This window comes from Lepidochelys olivacea (assembly GCF_965140295.1).
Source record: "Lepidochelys olivacea isolate rLepOli2 genome assembly, chromosome: 2".
NCBI classification, from domain to species: Eukaryota; Metazoa; Chordata; order Testudines; family Cheloniidae; genus Lepidochelys; species Lepidochelys olivacea.
The window spans coordinates 76,525,269-76,548,878 of NC_140412.1; the positions used below are offsets into that span (position 1 = coordinate 76,525,269).

Here is a 23,610-nt window from a genome sequence, read left to right on the forward strand (position 1 = left end):
TGAAAATTGCCATTTGCACATTTTTTGGAGGCTGACAGTAAAAGCAGACCCCCGCAGAGCTCAGTGCGAATAACAAGGGGCATGTTCCACTCCTGCAGAACTCACTCTGCACTCTAGCATGGGGCAGTATAGGGTGCTTCAGAGCTGGAGCACCCATGGAGAAAAATTATCATGTGCTCAGCACCCACCAGCAACCAAGCTCCCCCCGCAACTCCTCTCCTCCACTGGTGGCCCACTGATCACTCCTCCCCCTCTCCCAGTGCCTTCCGAGTCCCACCCACCACTCACAGCCATTTCGCAGTGTGCAGGTTGGCTCTGGGAGGGAGGGGGAAGAGCGGAACGAGGTGTGCTCGGGAGAGGGGGCGGGAAGAGGTGGGGGGGGGTGGAGCACCCCCTCGGGTAGAGGGGAAGTCGGTGCCTATGTGGGGCAGAGTGGAGGCTGCTGTGGCACCAGGCACAGAACTGAGAGCAGTGAAACTCTTATGTTTTCAGTGCTCTGCTGGCACCTAGGCAACATAAAGGACATTGATGTAGCCTGACTGGAATGCAGACAGATGAGTAGCAAAATGGGAGGGAGAGACAAATACAGACTGTCACAAGATTACAAAGCTAGGTGTGGGGATAGGAACAGAAGGGGAACAAGACAGGATGCTTGATGGGGAAGGGACAGAAACAGAAGGGGAAAAGGTGTAATAGGGAAAGAACATGGTGGACAGACACAGATGGATACAAGGGCAGAAAACGTCAGGCTGGAGGGGACAGGAGCAGAAGGGTCTAACTACTAGAACACATTTCTGTCCAGAACTCAGAGCAGAATTCAGGATTCCTGAGTTTCAACAGTTATGTTGCCAGCATATATTATTGAAACATGCTGGAAAGGTTGTCTCTCATCCCCCTTTTAGTGATTGGTCCACAGAGAGGATACCATAGGTCCATACCTATGTCAACACCCTTCCTCAAGGTGATCTTCACAAACAGGGTTTCAAGTACTATCTTTCTGCCAATGACTCCCAAATCTATGTCTCCACTTCTGAATTGTCCTCCCTCTATTCAACCCTGTATTTCAGTGTGACTGTGTAACCATCTTCTCCTGGATATTTTACCATTCATTAAAATTTAACATAGTTACAGCTGAATTCCTCAGTTTTCATCTCATCTGTTTCTAACCCCCCCCCCCCCTTTTTCTGTCACTATTGACATTACTATCCTTGTCACACAGGCACACAACTAGGTTTCATTTTGACTCATCACTCTTGCCATACATATGCAAACTGTTCCAAATCTTGCTGCTGCTTCTTCCATAATATTTTTAAGATCCTCTCTTTTCTCTATGACGTAGCTAAAACTTTTACTCTTGTTCTTTTTGTTGTTTTTATATGTACATACTAGATATTAAATGTATTGCCAGACAGTGCTCAGAAACAGATAATGTCCTTTCTCAACTGCAGTGACTGAAGTAACCATTAAGGATAAGTTCTTCATGTATTATTATAGCTACTCACCTGTGACTAGTGTAAGATGCAATTAGTACTTGTCCCGCCTAATCTTTTTTTTTTCAGTTTATCATGTACAGAGGTATCATTATATTTCCTGAATTAGGACAATATCCACTTTCTTAAGAAATGAGAGAAGATTCTTACATTTTATGGAATGAACAATGTCCTTAATAGTGCATGTACAGAATATTAAAGAATGCAGAAGCGCTGAGTTGTGAGGATGTACTTTGCCTAATGTTTTGTTCTGAAGAAATTTGTGACTAAATAGTCTTTTCTGCATTTAATGTAACTTCCTAGGATATCCTCTGCCAATAAATTATTGGTATTCTGGCTGTTGTCAGATGAGTAATTAAATGAAACTTCCAAATTTAACAATATTCTTAAACAAATTAAAACCATATACGATATCCTGCTGAGGAAAAAGTAAGTAGACTGATAGTTAAATTGCCACAAGTAAATAGAGAACAAAGGTGCAGTTATTTAAAATTATCACAAAGCAAATATTCTCAACTATACAATAATACTCTTATTCCCAGCTGATTTAAAACGATAAAATAACAGATAGCACTCTCCCTCCCCCCAGTACTCTTCTATTTCTAGGAAAGCTGATAAAGCTCTATAAAACTTGCTTATTGTATTTAACATTAAATGTAATCTTTGCAAAATCTGAATTATGTCATTTGAACCTTGTGAATTGGTTGTCATTAATTAGTAAGGGAAGGTGTGCCCTTGACAAAGAGTTGGAACTTGAATTTATCTTTGTTTAAAAGTCTTAAGTACTTATCCTGCAAAGACTCATCAATATGCTTTTCTTTGTTCACTGTCAGTTGAACTCAGAGAAATCATAGTGCATAATGTTAAACAAGTGTGTAAATCTTTTGCAGGGTCAGTGCCTTAGTAAGTTAGAAGAGTCAGTAGTTTGGAATATGAGGACCCCGAGAAACGAAAATGATATTGAGAGTGTTCAGGGTTCCCTTTATATAAAAAGGATATAAATGGTATTGAGGATAGGTCCCTTAAGCTAGTACATACCCTGGCCTGTATTTAACATGTAGACAGCTCTCAGGCAGGAACAATCAAGAGTAGATATTTATATGTATGTATGTAAAATTATATTTCCAGTTACCAGACCATTGTATACCATTATAACTGCATGCTATGGGATGCCATGAACTCCATTTTAGGCTCCTTACCAGAGAAGGAAAAAGGAGCTTCCTGAAATGCTGTTCATGAAGGGTTGAAAACTAGTGAAGTGCTCACTGAGAGCAATATGTGATATTTTGGAGGCTAGCCTTTGAACTTTGGCCATGGTATAGCCTTAAGAAGATATTTATGAGTAAGGTCCTCTGACCTCACTCCTGAGTCACAAAATAACATCAAAGACCTTCCTTTCAAAGGCGTTAGCTTTTTACTGCCAAGACTGATGATACTTTGGAAAAGATTAAAACCACTAAGTTTATTACTCAATCCTTAGGGCTCACTCAGTCCATGTCCTCTTCAGGAAGGAGAAAGTCATGTCCAGCATTTTACCTTAAAGGCAGAAGGGCTTCTCTGAAGAAAGATACTGCCTGAGAGACAGTGCCAGAGAGTCTTCCTTAATTAAGCCAGATTCCGGTGAAAGATCTCAATTAAGAAGCAGAATTCCACACCATTAGTTTGCTTGGTATATGGCATCACTCCAAGTAGCAGTTTTGAAAGGAGAGTTGAGAACTGCACACTATTGACACTATCCTTTGGATCTTGTCTCTCCTCTTACAGTGCCTGATGCAGAGCTACCTGTGATTGTTGGGTATTAGACACTGTCTATGACAGTTATTCCATCCAATTTTTTACAAGCCCACCTCACTTTCCTTCCTCTCCTCCCTGCCTTTTCAGGGACCAATCTCATTAGAAAGTCCTATTTGAGGAAATCAGTTCTCTCCTACAATAGATAGCCAAAAAGGAGGTTTCACAAGAACACTGGAGAAAGAACACTATTTTAGCTATTTCCTGATCCCCAAGAAGAGGGGTGGGCAAACTTTTTGGCCCAAGGGCCACATCTGAGTATGGAAATTGTATGGTGGGCCATGATTGCTCACGAAATTGGGGCTGAGGTGCGGGAGGGGGTGAGGGCTCTGGCTGGGAGTGTGAGCTCTGGGGTGGGGTCAGAAATGAGGCGTTTAGGGTGCAGGAGATGGCTCTGGGCTGGGGTAGGGAGGGTGGGGTGCAGGAGGGGGGTGAGGACTCCACCTGGGGGTGTGGGCTCTGGGGTGAGGCTGGTGATGAGGGGTTTGGGGTGTAGGAGGGTGCTCTGGGCTGGGACCAAGGGGTTCAGAGGGTGGGAGGGGCATCAGGGCTGGGGCATGGGATTGGGGCACGGGGGCAGGGTGAGGGCTCCGGCTGGGGGTGCAGGCTCTGGGGTGGGGCTGGGGATGAGGGGTTTGGGGTGCAGGAGGGTGCTCCGGGTTGGGACTGAGGGGTTTGAAGGGCGGGATGGGTCTCGGGGCAGGGGATTGGGGCAGGGGTGGTGGTGAAGGCTCTGGGCGGCACTTTCCTCAAGCAACTCTCAGAAGCAGCAGCATGTCCTCCCTCCAGCTGCTATGCGGAGGTGTGGCCAAGCGGCTTTGCTGCACGCTGCCCCATCCACAGATGCCACCCCTGCCACTCCCATTGGCTGCAGTTCCTTAGAACGGGGTGCTTAGGGTTGGGGCAGCGTGCGGAGTGGAGCCCCCTGGCTGCCCCTACGTGAAGGAGCCAGAGGAGGGACATGCTGCTGTTTCCGGGAGCAGCCCCCACCCCTGCTCCCCGGCTGGAGTGCAGGAGCGGGGCAAGCCCCACACCTCGCTCCCCAGTGGGAGCTCAAGGGCCGGATTAAAACAGCTGGCGGGCCGGATGCAGTTTGCCCACCCCAGCCCAAGAAGAATGGCAGTCTGAGACCAATCCTGGCCTTCAGAAACCTCAACAAATTAATGGAAACTTTAAAGTTCAGGGTGCTCACATTAGAGGATTTCATTTCCCTACATCCATATGGCAATCAAAACTGCCCACGACAGGTACCTCAGTTTCTGTGTGGAGATAAAACATTACCAGTTTTAAGTCCTTCCATTCAGCTTGTCCACAGGACCTTACAGTCTTGGTGATAGCTGTAAGTCTCAGACTCCAGGGCATATTCTTTTACCTGTACCTGGATGACTGGCTCATTCAGGCTAGGGTGACCATATTTCCCAAAGAGAAAAGGGGACACCTGCAGCCACTTGTCCAAGCCTCCCCCGCACCCTGCTGTTGCCAGTTGCTTGACCCCTGCGGGGGCCCACATGCTGGAATGCTGCCCCCCGCCCCAGTCCTGCCTCCCCCCTTCAGGGGGCTGGCATCTTCCTCGCCCGCTACACACCGCATCCCACTTTTTTGACAAAAGTGGGTATTTGTCTTGTTTTGCTCTTGCCAGCTGATCAAGTCAGCAAAAGCAAATGAGACAAATGCCTACTTTTGGAGAAAAGGTCAGGACAGGGCTTAAAAAAGGGACTGTCACGGCCAAAACGGGACATATGGTCACCCTAATTCAGGCCAGTTCTCTGGATCATCCGTTTTCTGTGATTCACTTCATGTGCAACCTCCTACAGTCTCTGGCACTGCTAATTAACTGGTAGAAATCTTCTGTAAGATCTATATTATAGAATCATAGGACGGAAGGAACCTCGAGAGGTCATCTAGTCCAGTCCCCTGCACTCATGGCAGGACTAAGTATTATCTAGAGCATTCCTGACAGGTGTTTGTCTAACCTGCTCATCACTGGAGATTCCACAACTTCCCTAGGCAATTTATTCCCCTACTTAACCAGCCTGACAGGAATATTTTCCTAATGTCCAACCTAAACCTCCCTTGCTGCAATTTAAGACCATTGTTTCTTGTCCTATCCTCAGAGGTTAAGAAGAACAATTTTCTTCCTCCTCCCTGTAACAATATTTTACATACTTGAAAACTGTTATCATGTCCCCTCTCAGTCTTCTCTTTTCCAGACTAAACAAACCAAATTTTTTCAATCTTCCCTCATAGGTCATGTTTTCTAGACCCTAAATCATTTTTGTTGCTCTTCTCTGGATTTTCTCCGATGTGTGCACATCTTTCCTGAAATGTGGCACCCAGAACTGGACGCAATACTTCAGTTGAGGCCTAATCAGTGCGGAGTAGCGTGGAAGAATTACTTCTTGTGTCTTGCTTACAATAGTCCTGCTAATACATCCCAGAGTGATGTTTGCTTTTTTTGCAACAGTGTTACACTGTTGACTCATATTTAGCTTGTGGTGCACTATGACCCTCCAGATTCCTTTCCACAGTACTCCTTCCTAGGCAGTCATTTCCCATTTTGTATGTGTGCAACTGATCCTTCCTAAGTGGAATACTTTGCATCTGTCCTTATTGCATTATATCCTATTTACTTCAGACCATTTCTCCAGTTTGTCCAGATCATTTTGAATTATAATCCTCTCCTCCAAAGCACTTGCAACCCCTCCCAGCTTGGTATCGTCTGCAAACTTTATAAGTGTACGCTCTATGCTATTATCTAAATCACTGATGAAGATATTGAATGGAACCAGACCCAAAACTGATCCCTAAGGGACCACACTCGTTATGCCCTTCCAGCATAACTGTAAACCACTGATAACTACTCTCTTTGAATGGTTATGTAGGATCACTTTTATCTGAGCAGTTCTAAACTGCTTTCCAGCCAAGGTGTTTCTCTCAGAGGAGATATTCCAAAAGATGTGAGATTTCCTGATAACCCACAATAAAAAAAATAGTAAAAACCATGCAGTTTTTCTTAAACTGATGTCCATATTGACCTTTATCACATCTTTCGCTTTGATTGTGAATGAGACCCTTATAACAATGGGTAGTGTCTGATGGTGTACCTAACATTGACTGTCTACAAAGAAAGATAACTGTAGACCAGCAACCCATCAGAGGGAGAACAGAGACAAAATTTGCTCTTCCTTCCCCTACTGTTACCAGCATCACAATGCCTTCTATTTGGACTGGTGTATACACTGTCAGGACGTCAGAGTACATGCCTTGCTCCTGATAGTCTAGACTCCATATCAGTATATTGGAGTTCAGGGTAAGTGTGGTGTGCCTTCAAGGCCTTCCACCTTCTTTGCAATAGGGTAGGTGCTCACAGAGAATACTGCAACTATGTTCTACATCAACAAGCAAGGTGGAATACGCTTCCAGATCTTAGTAATAGAAGCAAGAAAACTGGCTCTGGTGCATTCCTTATCACATCCACCCAGTAGTCACACACCTAGCAGGGGAGGCGAATGTACAAGCAGATTTACTCAGCAGAAAGTTTCAGGTTCAACAGAAAGGTCCCTGAAATAAACCATAACCGTGGCACTTTTTCCACAAGTGTGACCAACCACTAATTGACGTTTTTGCCTTAAGACAGTATACAAAGTGTCACTTGTATTATGCTAGGGGAATCCTCCATTGGGTGGATCTGCTGGGTTTGTCTGTTTTGTGTTGGGGGACCAGAATAAAGCCATCTTTATGGGCTAGAGAATTGGATCCCTTTGTCCATATGCTTATTGTGTCTTAAGTAACATTTAATGCATTAGATTGTTGGGCTAGCATATTTTAAAAAATAAAGTTATTGCATTATATAATCTTTGAAGTACATAGCACCATTGAATTCCTGATTATTAATAGCTATACTCTGTTGGTCTTGTTTTTACATTGGATTGTAATGGACCCTGACTCTCAAAAAGTAATAGTTTGGTGAAAGAGACTCTACCAGTGAATTAAGACTTTGTAGCTGTGTCTGTCTATTTACACACACATAAAATGATTTCTTCTTATATATTTTTGATAGTCGTGCAATTTTTGTATAGTTAGAAATACAATCAAGTAATGAATATAATATTTTAAATTCTGTATGCAGAATATTAAAAAAGTTGAGAACTATATTTTAGTTCTGTGTTTTGCCATTATTATTAACAAATATAAGGAAAGATGTGCATATTAATCTCTTGTAAAAGGAAATGGGCAAGATATGTATGCATTTATTACTGATATTTATCAACCTCAAATGCAAGTTCTCACACATCCATAAATTTACCAGAAATGATTGTTATATACTTTTCCTATTGAAACTTCATTTACAACATTATTGTCAAGATAAAGCAGTTACAGGTAATTTACTAAAAAATTATGTCAGTTAATAGCATTTTCTCTTTAAAAATGTATCTTAACATAAAAAATAATACATTAAAAACACTAATGCATGATGCAGAGTTAAGTTTTTGTGTTGTGATGAAATATGTATTATTTATACTTGATAACTTTAAAAAAAGTTTTAAAAATTACGTCAAAAATAGGTTGCAAAGACAAGTCCTTGAAAATTAGGAAATACCAATTTTTTAGCTACCCAGGCAATCTTAATTTTTGCTGCTGTGTGTGTGCAGTCTGCATGTTGAATAATGCGGGATCCTGTGTGGGGGGAAAAAAAAAGAGTATGAAATCACACAATTGAAGACTGTATGTTACTACATGTGCATAAGGGAACAGGAGTAAGATTGCATAGGCAATTATAAATCTGGCATTTCCTAATTTTCAAGTGCTTATCTTTGCAACTGAAAGAACTTTCTTTTAATGTATTTTTATATGTAATTTTCTAAAAAAATTTAAAAGGAAAATGGTGAAAACAAATTCTGTTGTGTCCACCTGCAGCAACTCTCCCTTGATACATCTTCAGCATAGTTTAAACACTGAACCTCCAGTGCCATAGCACAGACTCTGTCCACTTGAACTACAGGACTAACTATGTTATTTGGTAGTAGGAGAAATCTGTTCTCTCAAAAGTGGAGATGGGCCACTGACGCTATGTGCTGTGTCTACTGAGCTGTTGGGCGACGCCCGTCTGGCTCTCTCTCTTACCCTTGGGAGGTGAGGGAGTTTCTGCCCCATGTGGCTCCCTGATCCCCCTCAGTTCCTTCTGACCACCCTGGAGTCTGAGCTCTGTGTGATTGTAGTTTCACAACCTCGTATTTTGACTTAGCCTAGTTTATTGTATAGTGTTAGTTAGCAGTTAGATAGTATTAGTTGATAGATAGTGTTCCCCAGTGATGCCCCCACCAGGATTTAAACACTGTGTTTTGTGTAACCGGGCGATCCCCAATAGTGATCCCCCACACATGGCGCTTGCTTTGTCTCAGTGAGGCCCACCTTAAAGAGTGCTGTTTGATTTGTAAGTCATTTAAAAAGTGGATTCAAGTGGCACGGTACCTTCACCTCAAACAGCACCTGCTTGAACAGGCCAGATGGCCTGATCCAGTCCCGAGGCCCTCCTTAGGCTGAAGATCACCCTCGGGCACTGCTGCCTCTCATTCCCGGGTAGGTGCCTTGCCGAAGATGCGGAGGAGCCATTCTCCTTCATCGGTACTGAGGAAGAGGTCTGATAAGACCAGTCAGGACCGCTCCAGGTCACGGGTGACTCCTCTGCCTCCCCTAGGAAAAGTGTGGAATGGTGTGGCTACCTCTGACCCTTCCCCGGTACTGAGTGGGAATGGCAGGAACCCTTTACCACTGACTCTGGTTTTGGTCTTTGGATGTCTGTTGTGTCCTGTACTGACAAGGAAGATGCCAGTACCAACTGTGTCCGTGTCATTGGCATACCAGGCAACAGCAGGCCTCCTCTGCCTTTTGGTCCCAGGCTCACTGTAGGTCCAGGACTTTCCCAGGGCTGCACCACATATGACCCCTGTGATGGAGCGAGCCTCTGAACTGCTGGGTCTGTTGGCACTGCATTCAGATGCTCCCCTTCCCGGGGTGGAGATGGAGCCGGTATCAAAATTGGTGTGGAGGATTTTGGCACCAGGGTCCTCTTTGGCTGTGATGGGTTTGCTCTACTCACTTCTGGATGGCGCCCCTCCTGGAGGTTCTGGGGATTGGCTCAGTCAGGCTGATGCCCCTTCTAGCAGTTACATACATCAGTTTGTCTTCCACAGACACACTCTCCCTCCTCCCTTCTCCCAGGCAGTGCCTGCAGACTTCTCCCTGCCGCCCCCTCTGCTTCCAGTTTCCTGTCCTTTGTAGAAGCCCCACCTGTCCTTCACAGGTGAGCTTCTCTCCAATTAGCTGCCTCCATCCTAAAGCTCCTCTGTTTGCAGCCTAGTTAGTTGATTTGGCCCATCTGGCCTAATTCTACTCTTGCACCCCATCACATTGGAACATCCCAGCAGGTCGGCACAGCCACATTCAATTCTGAAAGTGTTCTTACCAACTTTCATGTCAGTGAATTCAGGCACTGCAGTACCACTGTTTCCACCAGGACTGATGCTGCCCGTGGTGTGGAGTGCAACAGCAGCGCGCACAGCATTCCTTTATGCAGCTTTTCCCCCCCTGAAACAAATGGACTACCCTATAAAGCGGGTTAGATCCTACAAGAGGAAGCAATTGGGCTCATAGGTGGTCCAGTTCACCATCTTGCACCACCTTCAGATGCGGCTTAGGATGATTTACTATCCTGCCCTGCATTTTCTGGACAGGTTGGTTTGCCTCCCTCCACCAGTTCTACATTTCTTACACTGGTGGGAATCCCCATGCAATGTATGCCTTCTCTGAGCAAGTCAGTGGTTACCAGCGCTTTCCTTCTGGGTTGGAGGGCACATCTGGATTCGTTGAGGGTACAGAGCCTGTGGTTGAAACAGGAAGCCTCACTCCATATCAGTGTGTTGGAACTTTGGGCCATCCATAATGCAAGTTGTGCCTTCTCAGACTGCATCCGTATCAGATACGCAGTGGTTCACATACTCACTGACAATACCACTGTGATGTACTATGTGAACAAGCAAGGAGGGGCACATTCCAGGTTACTCTGCCTGTAGGCAATCAACCCATGGCAATTTTGCATCGAAGAAGACATCACTCTAGTAGCAGTCTATTTGCCGGGGATGCAAAATTGTCTTGCAGACCATCTCAGCAGGGTTTTCTCTCGGACCCATGAATGGTTTGTGAAGAAGAGCTTCTCTGGATCGTCTATGCAATGTGAGCCATCTCTACAGTCAACCTGTTTGTGATGAGGGAAAACAGGAAATGTCAACTATTCTGCCCTCAAGGGAGCCTCAGTCCAGGCTCCCTCCCTGACGTCTTCCACTGCTGCTGACAGACAGCTCCTCTGTATGCCGTTCCCCCCGCCATTCCGATCATTCCAGAGGTCATCTTCAAGCTCAAGGTGGATTGAGCCAAGGTCATCCTCATTGCTCCAGTGTGGCCAAGACAGTGCTCAATAGTAGGAAGTTCTCCACTAGGATGGCATACTTAACGAAGTGGAAGTGATTCTCAGTTTGGTCCTTGACCCATGTGACCCAACCGACAGTGGCTTCCATCCAGGACATCTTGGAGTACCTGTTACATCTTCAGAAATTGGGCCTTGCACTCAGTTCGCTGAGAGTGCATTTGGCAGAGATATCAGCATTCCATCCCCTCGTTCAAAGGAAATCGTTTTTTTTCCAGTGCCATGGTGACAAGATTTCCGAAGGGGACTGTCCACTTACATCCTCTAATCCGAGAACTGGTTCCTTTTGTGAGACCTAAACACAAGCGGCTCTAATAGGCCCTCCGTTCAAGCCCCTTGTGTCCTGTCTGCTGCCCCTCCTTTCTCAGAAAATCATGTTCCTGATAGCCATTACTTTGGCCCCGAACGATATGTGAGTTGCAGGCCATTATAGATGAGCTGCCCTACGCTCAGTTCTCCAAGGATAAGGTAACACTGCGACCATACCAAAAAATTTTATCCCAGGGGTTCTCTCCGTCTCATCTGAATCAGGCAGTGTATTTACCTGTGTTTTTCCCTAAGGCTTACTCTTCCCCAGAAGAACAGCACCTTCTTACTGTGGATGTCAAGCAATATCTAGCTTTTTATCTAGGCAGGACTAAACTGTCTTGTGTTTTGCCTTGCCGGTTCGTGTCATATGTGGACTGCATGAAGGGGCAAGCGGTCTCTGCACAGACCATCTCTAGATGGATAACATCCTGAGTCAAGGCTGCATATGAGGTGCCTTCAGCTGCACCTCCTCAGTGCATATGGACTCTCTTCTTGACAGCGCAAGCAACATCAATAGCATTCCTCGATGACATTTCCATACTGGACATCTGCAGGGCAGCCACGTGGTCGTCCATACATATGTTTACAGACCACTATGCTATTAGTGCATCCAGAGTGGATGCAGGCCTCGGAAGGATGGTCCTGCGATCCTTATTTGAGTAGACTCCAGGCCCTGCCTCCACATTGGGATACTGCTTGTGAGTCACTAAGTGGAATACTCATCTGAATCTACTCGAAGAAGAAACAGTTACTTACTGTAACTGTGGTTCTTTGAGATGTGATACAGACATATATTCCATGACGCACCCTCCTTCCCCTCTGTATCGGAGTCTCCTCTCATCGGCTTTCGGTCCGCAGGAACTGAAGGAGGGTCAGGGTGGCACTGTCTCATGTAGCCAGGGAAGGGGCCACAGCCACAAGGCCTGAGTACCATCCCTCTATGGGTACTGCTAGGCAAAATTTTCTGGCTCCAGTGCTCTGGTTGTGCACACACCTAAGTGGAATACATGTCTGCATCACATCTTGAAGAACCACAGTTGCAGTAAGTAACAGTTTCTTTCTGTCCCAGTGAAGTGTTATATATTCCAGTTTGTTCAGTGTCCTGTATAATAAGTATGCTAGTGGTCTCAGTCCATATCCTGGTGTCCAACTGTTTGTGTCACCAAACTATTATCGTGGTTGCCACAAATTGATAATCTTAACAAAGATGTTGAATCAACCCAAGGATGGAATTACACTTTCATTGTCCAGAACAGGGTTGATTGAGGTTGTGTGCCTTCCATAAGTACAGTGTGAGCAATAGCAAGTAAAGAACTTGATAAGTAAGGAATTTCAGTCTCTAGTACACTTTTCACAAGCACTAAATTAACTTGAAATTGTAAGTTACAGAAAGAAAACAAAAGCCTATATTCTGGTTAAACTACCTGAGATTTTAATTATATCAAGTTATGTTAATCTGCTTTATGTTACAAATCCTAAACTAAAGATATACAATGCATAAATCCCAATCTTGGGATATAGGCCCCTATTGTAGTGGAAGAGCAGATGAGGAGCCTCAAACGAGAGAGTGCTGGAACAAAGTTCAGATTTGCATACGATTTGTAAACAAGGTAACTTCTGTGGAAAACAATGGAATGCAGAGAAGGCACTGATATATAAAATTACTCATTTGCCATTCATGATCCCTATAGGTAACATATGTTATACCAATAAAATAAAAACCAGCAGGATCCTATTAAAGGGGAAAAGGCAAAATACCACTCTATTGTGAATACAGAAAGAATCATCGTAAGCAGTTAGTTATAGCTATATCATTCCATTCAATCTCATATTTATTCATGCATTCATTCTCACACACACACACAGGTTCTGCAAGGTTGTTACCGTAGTTACCAGCCTTAGAGTTGCTCATGCCAAGCCACTGGCCAGGTGGCCTGGACATGAGGAGGGAGCAGGGCTTTGTCAGATGCACATCTGATGCTCCTGGAAGTTGGTTTGCAGAATCAGACCCCAAAGTTCTCACTTTCTATAGTCCATTTTTATAGGAATTTCTTCCTATGCCAGTCTATGGGAATAGCTTCATCAAGCTGTTGCTGAATCATTCAGCAGATAGCACATTCCTGACGGCTCCGTGCTGCTAGATGTTATCTTGTTCTTTCGTTCTCCCATTCTTGAGGCTGTTGGGTGGATTCCAGTCTGCCCTCCGGGGGTCCTCTGGTTATTTCCACTTGATGCCTTCTTCAGCCGATGGACACTGGATTCTTAGGCTGGCACCTCCCTGATCATTCAGTTATTATCCACACCAAGCGTCCATCCACATACATACTCTATCTCTGTTTTAATCACAATTGTTAACACAACAAAAGGGCGGGGAGTCTCTGGGTGCTGTTTCTGTTGTTACAGAGTATTGCTTTGAGTCTCTGTCTGTGTGAATTGCTTTGAGAACAGACTCTGTCTTAGAATGTACTAACGCAATTAGCAGCTGGCAAGTTTCACACATAGAGGGAGAGAAACAGTACCAAAAACCAAGAGACCTCTTAATTAGTAATACCCTGGAATTTAAACTATGGGGAATCAAACTCATTTGTGATTCTAATACAGAACTTCTTTAATCCAACACATATAGGTATTGAGTATATTTAATGATTGCTATTTATAAAAGTTAATTGAACTTACACCTTAGAAAATTCTGTTGCCTTTCTTGTACTTTCTGCTTCATTCGTTTACTTCCTGTGTCTGAATCCGTATTGTCATAGTGCCAAAATAGTAATTTCCTTTCTCTTTATGCATTATTCATTTTATTATACAGTAGATAGGACACAGTTTGAAAGCTGTTTGTCTTTATAATAATGTCAGTATTAAATCGTCATTGCAATTGTTATTTAATTTGCTTTTGTTATACATTATATTGTGGTTGTTAATTTTTTAAATTTTTTTGTTTTAAGAATTTGGAAGAGAACATAAAAAAATTAATTCGAGAGGAAAGAGGAACATGGCAACTGACTCAGGTAAACAAGACATTGACATATTTATTTCATGTATAAACTCCTTTTACATATATTTTTGTTTTAACATTGTAAATTTTTCTGTAATAAAACACTTTTTTTAACCAACCTGGATTGCAGACAAATAGTTCTCTCCCTAGCTGTTGACATATGCTCTTTGGAAAACTGGCAGTATCTGATTATGGATAAACAGTTGGAATTAAAATAATGATATCTAATTTTGGAAACTACTGTGAATTTCTGACTCTTTTTTTTAAAGGCATGGTTATCTTTGTCATAAACCTAACAGGTATTGGTTTGCTTTGCAATAATGATTTTCTTCCTTTTTAGCTTGCTTGTCTAAACCAAAGAGAAGTGGCTTTAGTGATAAAAGTTCCCCATCAGTAAAGAATTGGACTCCTGACATGAATTTCCAATATTTGAATTACCCATTCTCTAGATGTCTTCATTAGGACTAGGAACAGCTTAAATACTTTAATTTCTTCATCTCCTTTAATGTAATACTTTGTTTACAATGTGGTAGCCATGTTGGCCCCAGGATATGAAAGAGATAAGGAAGATGATGTAATATCTATTATTGGACCAGCTTCTGTTGATGAGCTTGGCAAGGTTGTGGGATTGTTTGAAGGCCAGAAGAGGGGGGTTGAGAAAAATTTCTTTCAGGATGTCAAATATGTTTGATGATACCCCATATGGGTTCCAGTTTGGGGTGGTAAGTGACAACTAGAGATGTGCTGTCAGTGATTTTTTTTTTCTGTGTTGAAGCAGCTTTTCTTGCGGTATTTGGGTGACCCTTTCCATGATGTAATCTAGTTGTCTGGTGGAATGTCCTTGTTTGGTGACAGCTGTTTTAAGTATGTCTAGGAATCTATGCCTGACTATCTTTTAAGTGCAAATTCTATGCTAACATATTTTTTGTGTGTCTGGGGTGGTTGCTGGATCTGTGGATGAAAGTGTGGTCATCTGAGGGTTTCTTTCATACAGTAATTTGTAGGATTCCACTGCTGAAGCTAATCGTGATGTCCAGGAAGTTGATGTTGGTGTGGCAGTGTTCTAGAGAGAGTTTGATGGAGGAGTGATGGTTGTTGAAGTTGTGGTGGAAATCTATGAGGGAGTTTAAGTTGTCTGTCCAGAGGATAAAAATACCCTTGATGTATCTCAGGTATAATGTTGGTCTCATGGTGCAGTTGTCCAGTAATTTTTCCTTGAGGTGGCCCATGAAAAGGTTGGCTATCCTAGTACTCATGGCTGTTACCATGCTATGGACAAAGTGTTTATTGTTAAATGTGAAATCGTTGTGGTTGAGGATGAAATGGATGCATCTGGCATTGTGTTTTGAGTGGATTTCTGAGCATTTTACATTATCTTGTAGGTATTTGAGGCAGCCAGCGATGCCATCGTGGTGAAGGATGTTGGTGTATAGGGAGGTGACAACCATGATGACAAGGATGGTGTCATGGGGGAGGTTGTTAAAGTTGCAGAGTTTCTGGAAGAAGTTTGTAGTGTCTTGGAAGAAGCTGGCCCTTTGTGTGGTGAGTAGTTTGAGCATGGTTTCTGTGAGTCTTGATATTCCTTCAATAAGATTGCATCTGCCTGGGTTCCCTTGTTTGTGTGTCTTGGGAAGCATGTAGAAGGTCCCTAGGATGGGGTTTTGGGGGTGAGTTTGTAGAGGGTGGTTTTTTTTTCTAGTTGTCTGAGGAAGGATTTGATGGTATTTTAAAATTCCTGTGTGAATTGTGGTGTGTGGTGGTTTTTTTAGTTCTTTGTAGTAGGTGGTGTCAGAGAGTGGTCTGTTGGCTTTGTTGACATAGTCATAACAATTAAAGACTACGATAGTGCCCACATTGTCTGCTGGTTTGATCACTATCTAGTGGTTGGATTTCAGGGTCTGTATTGCCGTCCTCTTAGTGGTAGAGATTGTGGTGGATATAATGTTCATTGAGCATTTTACAGTTGATTTTTTCCTGAAGCAGTCAATGTAATGATCCAGTCTATGGTTTCATCCTCTGCACAATGTCCAGTCAGATAATACTTTTTTCTTATGGCTGTCCATGGGGAGGTGATAGTTGTGGGTGGTGTTTTCTTTTCTGTGAGATGAAATTGATGGAGGAATTCTTCTAGTTCTCTACATGATCGTATGTTACCAGGTTCTGTGGAGGGGCAGAATTTCAGTCCCTTGGAGAGTACAGATGCTTCATTTTTGGTTAAGAGTAGTCTTGATAGGTTAATGATTTTGGGGTATCACGTAGTGTTCATGTGCTGGGTCATGGTGTGTTGGTTTCTCCAAGAGATGGTGTTCTGTTGGTTGTGCAGTGACTGTAGTTGGTTTCACTTTTTGTGTGTGTGTGTTGGTTGGCATCAGGTATTTTAGATAGTTGTTTTGGGTTTGCTGCATGAACTCCAGGTAGGCTTCCTGATATTTTTTCTTCCAGTGTGTGGGAACATGTGATGACTTCTTGTTGGAGGTGGTCTCTTCTGAAGTATATATGGTGCAGATGGTTCCTCAGTTTTTCTGGAGTCCTTTTCCAGAGCTGCTCTGCATATTTGGAGTCGTAAGTAGTGGCCAGAGAGGTATAGAGGTGCCCCAATAACAACTACATGGGTGAAACTAGACAATCACTACGATTGTCTGGTTTGAAGGAACTCACACAGGGAAAAATGATGAAAGGCAAAAACACCATATCACCCATTTGCAAACACTTTTCACAAGGTGATCATTCCATATCTGATCTTTCAATACTCAACCTCAAAGGAAACCTGCACAACACTTTCAAAAAGCGAGTTTGGGAACTTAAATTCATAATGCTGCTAGACACCAAAAATCAGCGTGACTGAACAGAGACGCTGGTTTCATGCCTCACTACAACAATTTGTAACACACCTGCATGCTAACCCACTTCAACCCCCTTTTTCAGAATAATCTAACCTTTATTGCTCCCTCCATTTCAGGTGGCTTCCTACAACAGGCATTGCCACTTATGCTTAGCAATCTGTCTCAATGTGTATTTAGCTCAGACACTGATTTCTTTCTCCAGACCTGAAGAAGAGATCTTTGTAGTTCAAAAACTTGTACCTTCTACTCACTAAAGTTGGTCCAATAACAGTTATTAAATTACCTGCCTTATCTGTTTAATATAATACTGACATTTTGTATTTTTTTTCCTGTTCAGTCCCTTCAATGTGTTTGTCAATTCTACTGGCTACTCTGCCTTCTTTATTTCATGCAGTGTTGATGACATATTCTGGCTCAGTGGCTAACTTGCTCTAATTCTGTAGATATTCCTAATATCACTGAGCTGTATTTGTTAACTCCTGATTTTGTATATACACATATAATTAATTTGTGGTTCTGTTCATAGCATTTCGTTAAGGATATGAATGACCTTTCAAATTTGGAATTTTTAAAATAGATTGTTCTTCTTTTGCTTCTGATTTCAATAAGCGAAAATTAGTTTTATGTCTTTTTAACAGGCCAGGATTAAAGCAATGTATAATGAGCTAGAGCAAAAGAAAAAAGATAGCATCAAGACAAAAGAAGAAACTATGAAAAGGATAGCAGACATTGAGGGACCAGTAGCTGAACTAGAAGCACAATTTATTGAATATAAAAATATACGTAAAGAAAATATTGAGGTAATTTTTCTTAATTTACTTTTCCAGACAATAATTTAGAATGCAGTTTAAAACACTTGTGGTTAGTTTTGGTGTGTTTACTAATAAACTTACTGGTATTATTGGAAAAAATCAAGGAAAATCAGAGTTAAGGATAAAATTCAATTCTTATGTTTTGTAATTATGCCTTGGGATAATATTTCATATACCTCACTCAGTGACTGTATATACTGTAACATACAACAGTTAAGAATTCTTAACTTTCAATTCACATGCCATAATTGGTAACCCTTCTTCATCTCTCAACTTTTATGTTGTCTATTTTAGTTATTACAAAAGCAAAGAACATATAGCACCGGCTTAGTATGTTTCCTGTATGTTTCTGCTTAGCTGTAAGTTCCAGACCTGGACAGAAGGCAACCAGCCTTTCATCTGCTGCTAGCTTGGGATTCTCTCCTCTTTTCAGCCTTATGGAAAGAGCAATTGAACAAGAAATCCCTCTCTCCAGGGAGATCTACCTTGGGTGTGAGGGAGAGAAAGGGGGAGATTTGTGCCAGGGGTAAACCTCTTACAGGACCTTAACTCCAGGTCCCCAACCCCACTTGTCCTGTTTTTTTTTATATAGGTCACCCTTCTCCGGGCTCTATTTTCCTTGCCAGTTATTTGTCTTTTGGAAGGGTCTTTCTCATATTCCCAATCTGGTGCCCTTTATCTCACTCCCGTCTTATCATCCTTGGAGGGGAGATTGACTAGCCAACCTGCTTCCCCTTCATCAGCTGTTCAGTGGTGTCTGGCTACTTTCCATATATCGGAAGGTGCAATGTCAGTGAGATGGGACATTTCTCTCTTTCTGCCCTACAGGAAAATTGTCAGAAAAGCAAACTGCTTCTGTGTCCAGAAATTCTAACAAGAAGAGTGTGTTGGCCTGCACATGCTCAGTAGATTTTCCTGTGGTCCTGACTGAGGGTGTAAGAGACCATGCAAGCAGATGTGTCTCCAGTTCCTTCTTACTGCCACGTTGCCTGAGTCAGAATCCCTGTGTTCACAGATCTTTCCATTTTTTTCTCTCTTGACAGAGCCTATTAATAGATTTGTAAATAGTTTTTATACATCATAGCTTTTATATTAGTATATTTAGAGTTTTATAGTATAGATAGTATAACTTGTTTTTCCCCCATCCAGAGGACTCGCTCCTCACTAGAGTGGCTATACTGAGTATGCTTAATCAGTGCAAATTGGAAACAATAGGGCAGACGATCCCCAAAACATCACCAAGCAATTCTTCTTCGAGTGCTGTTCCTGTGGGTGCTCCACTTCAGGTGTCGGTGCATCCTGGTGCCATTGATTGGAGATTGGGACTGGCACTGCTGAAGACGCTAAGGCTGAAGGGTAGATTTGAGCAAGAAGAAAGATCTATCAGTTCTGTCGGTGACTCTGGCTCCAAAACACAAGAACTGTCATCTGCTGGTTCCATCTAGGAGTGTGGGTCTGGACTAATTGCCAGCACCGGCTCACTTATCCAAGGACCGCACTGCCTCCCCAAACATGCCAGAACCATTGGTATTGACAGTTGGAACCCCCGGACACTGGGATTTATAGACACCTATACAACATTGGAGAATATCTTTCTCCTTTATCTGTAGCCTCCCATCCTCTCTAGTCTGGTCTTCTTGAGGGACGTTTCTACACCAGAGTGTGTACTTCTACTTCGGTGTCTCAAGAACCATCTTATCTCCAACTGTCAGGTAGGAGTACTCCGGTACTGATGGCCCCACCGTTGGAAGGGGAGCAATTTTCAGATTTGGATGAGTCAGACTTTCTAGCTGCTTCTCTAGCTTCTCAGAGACAGCCAAGCCCTGACAGGCAGTTGAGGAGATCTGAGCGCTACCCGTCTAGATATAATTTCCCCAGGGACCTCTGGGATCCGATGCCAGGAAGTCTCTCTCAAATGGCTGACCCCTCTTTCTTGCCTTATTGTGACCAACAGGATCCTTATGGCAGACAACTGGAATCCGCCCAGGAATCTTACCACATTTCTCCTTCCTGGCTCCCACTGGATCCGTTGGAGTATGAGGAAGAGGACATTGATCTGGACCAGCAGATCAGGAATCTCATTCTTATTTCCAGACAAAGCAGTCACTCCTTCCTCTCCACCAGATGATCATAGGCAGTGCTAGGAACTGCTGTAGAGGATTGCCAATGATTTCCAGATACTGCTGGAGGAGGTCCAGGACCAAAAATACCACTGTCTCCTGGATGTTTTGCAACCTGCAGGCCCAAGTAAGGTGGTGGTGGTTCCAGTTACTGAGGCCATCATAGAGACGTCTACACTGGTCAGGCAGTGGTGCTATAAGGAGGGCTTTTGAGACCACTGGGAAGCATTCATGGACAGAGGATTGTTCTCGTGGAATGGACTCCACCTGAGTAGGGAGGGCAATAGACTTCTGGGATGGAGGTTGGCACAACTTATTAAAAGAACTTTAAATTAGGAACTCAAGGGAGATGGTTTGGAGATGCTCATGTAATCTCCATGCATGATTCTAGCATTGACTGGGAGGAAAATCAAGTAAGAAAGGATACAGCAATGGAAAAGGGAGCAGCAGTGTATAGGAGAATGGACATTAAGAGGGAGGATAGTGCATATATCAATTAAGCAAATAATCAGGTAGCTGATACTGGCAGTAGAATGACTGTACTCAAGTGTGTGAGGAATCTGGGCAAAGCTAAGGAGAAACTACTGAGATGTCTGTATATCGATGCAAGAAGCCTGGGTAACAAAATGGAGGATCTAGAACTACTGGTGCAGGAAGTGAAATCAGATATTACAGTGATAACAGAAACGTGGTGGAACAGTAGTCATGACTGGAATACAGGCATTGAAGGGAATGTGCTGTTCAGGAAAGACAGAAAATAAAGGTAAAAATGGTGGAGTAGCATTGTATATTAATGATAATCATAGAATATCAGGGTTGGAAGGGACCTCAGGAGATCATCTAGTCCAACCCCCTGCTCAAAGCTGGACCTAATCCCCAAGTAAATCATCCCAGCCAGGGCTTTGTCAAACCTGACCTTAAAAATTTCTAAGGAAGGAGATTCCACCACCTCCCTAGGTAACGCATTCCAGTGCTTCACAACCCTCCTACTCAAAACGTTTTTCCTAATATCCAACCTAGATCTCCCCCACTGCAACTTGAGACCATTGCTCCTTGTTCTGTCATCTGCCACCACTGAGAACAGTCTGGCTCCATTCTCTTTGGAATCCCCATTCAGGTAGTTGAAGGCTGCTATCAAATCCCTCCTCATTCTTCTTTTCTGCAGACTAAATAAGCTCAGTTCCCTCAGCTTCTCCTCATAAGTCATGTGCCCCAGCCCCTTAATCATTTTCATTGCCCTCCACTGGACGTTTTCCAATTTTTTCACATCCTTCTTGTGTGGGGCCCAAAATTGGACACAGTACTCCAGATGAGGCCTCACCAATGCCGAATAGAGGGGAATGATCACGTCCCTCATCTGCTGGCAATGCTCCTACTTATACAGCCCAAAATGCCGTTAGCTTTCTTGGCAACAAGGGGCAACAAGGATATGAGTCAGCATATCCTTGTTGCCAAGAAAGCTAACCACAGCTTCTCATCCACTGTAACCACTATGTCCTTTTCTGCAGAACTGCTGCCTAGCCGCTCGGTCCCTAGTCTGTAGCAGTGCATGGGATTCTTCTGCCCTGCTGCACTTGTCCTTGTTGAACATCATCAGATTTCTTTTGGCCCAATCCTCTAATTTGTCTAGGTCCCTCTGTATCCTATCCCTACCCTCCAGTGTATCTACCACTCCTCCTAGTTTAGTGTCATCTGAAAACTTGCTGAGGGTGCAATCCACGCCATCCTCTAGATCATTAATGAAGATATTGAACAAAACTGGCCCTAGGACCGACCCTTGGGGCACTCTGCTTGATACTAGCTGCCAACTAGACATGGAGCCATTGATCACTACCCGTTGAGCCTGATGATCTAGCCAGCTTTCTGTCCACCATATAGTCCACTCATTCAGCCCATACTTCTTTAACTTGCTGGCAAGAATACTGTGGGAGACCGTATCAAAAGCTTTGCTAAAGTCAAGGAATAAGACTGTAAAGAAATGAGAAGTGATGGAATGGATAAGACAGTGTCTGTTTGGGCCAAAATAACTTTGGGGAATAAAGCTACTAGAGGTTCCCCTGGGAAACTGCTTGCAGTATGCTACAGACCCCCAGGCTCCAGGATAGAGACCTCTTCAATGTTTTTAATGAAATAAATATTACTTAGAATTGTTGTGATTATGGGAGACTTTAACTTCACAGATATAGATTGGAGTACAAGTGCTACTAATAATAGTAGGGCCCAGATTTTCCTGGATGTGATAGCTGACATTTATTCACCAAATAGTTGCTGAATCAATAAGAGGTGACTCCATTTTAGATTTGGTATTGGTGAATATTGAGGACCTCATAGAAGAACTGGTTGTAGGGGACAATATGGAATTGAGTGATCATGAAGTAATTCAGTTTAAATTAAATGGAAGGATAAACAAAAATAGATCTGCAATTAGGGTCTTTAATTTCAAAAGGGCAAAATTTAAAAAAATAAGGAAATTAGTTAGGAAAGTGGACTGGACTGAAGAACTCAACGATTTGAATATGGAGGAGTCTTAGTTTCTGCAACTTTTGATTTAAATTAATTCTCTCTGAAGCCTGCATCCCAAGTAAGAAAATAAAAATTTGTAGGGAACGGTTGCAGACCAAGCTGGATGAGCAGGCTTCTCAAATAGGTGATTAAGAGAAAGCAGAAAGCCTACAAGGAATGGAAGATGGGATGGATCAGCAAGGAAAGCTACTTCTTGGAGGTTGGAAAATGTAGGGATAAAGTGAGAATTGCTAAAAGCCAAGCAGAATTGGACCTTGCAAAAGAGATTAAAACCAATACTAAAAAGTTCCTATAGCCATATAAGTAAAAAGAAAAGAAGAAGTGGGACCACTGAGGATGGGGTGGAGATTAAAGATAATCTAGGCATGGCCCAACACCTAAACATACACTTTGCCTCAGTTTTTAATAAGGCTAATGAAAATCGTAGGGGTAGTGGCAGGACTGCTAATGGGAACGAGGATATGGGAATGAAAATTACCACATCTGAGGTGGAAGTCAACTCTAACAGCTTAATGGGACCAAACTGAGGGGGTGCAGATAGGCTATCTCCAAGAATATTCAAGGAAGTGGCACATGAAATTGCAAGCCCAATAGCAAGGATTTTTAATAAATCTGTAAACTGTAAATCTGTATCCTATGACTGGAGAATTGCTAGTATAGTTCCCATTTTCAAGAAAGGGGAAAAAAGTGATCCGGGAGACTACAGGCCTGTTAGTTTTACCTCAGTTGTATGCAAGGTCTTGGAACAAGTTTTGAAAGATAAAGTAGTTAAGGAAATACAAGTAAATGGTACTTGGGATAAAATATAACATGGTTTTACAAAAGGTAAATTGTGCCAGACCCAACCTGATCATCATCTTTGAGAAGATAACTGATTTTTGTAGCCAAAGGAAATGTAGATTTCAGTAAGACATTTGTTACAGTTTCACATGGGAAATTATTAGTTAAACTGAAGAAGATGGGGATTAATATGAGAATCGAAAGGTGGACAAAGAACTGGTTAAAGGGGAGACTACAACAGGTCATATTGAAAAGTGAACTTTCAGGCTGGAGGGAGGTTACTAGTGGAGATCCTCAGGAATCGGTCTTGGGACCAATCATATTTAACATTTTTATTAATGACCTTGGCAAAAAAAAGTGGGAGTGTGCTAATAAAATTTGCAGATGACACACAGTTGGGGGTTGCTGCCAGTGCAGAGGAGGACCGGAATATCATACAAGAAGATCTGGACGACCTTGAAAAC

The 23,610-nt window shown here is 42.9% G+C and overlaps 1 protein-coding gene across 1 annotated transcript in view; it reads left to right on the forward strand.

Moving 5' to 3' along the window:
* Positions 1–23,610, forward strand: part of CCDC178 (coiled-coil domain containing 178) — a gene marked incomplete at its 5' end in the record, with an annotated part of 366,439 nt that overhangs the window by 97,478 nt on the left and 245,351 nt on the right. The window contains 2 exon segments of the mRNA XM_084618717.1: positions 14,019–14,081; positions 17,550–17,711. Coding sequence (XP_084474843.1) covers positions 14,019–14,081; positions 17,550–17,711 — 225 coding nt within the window.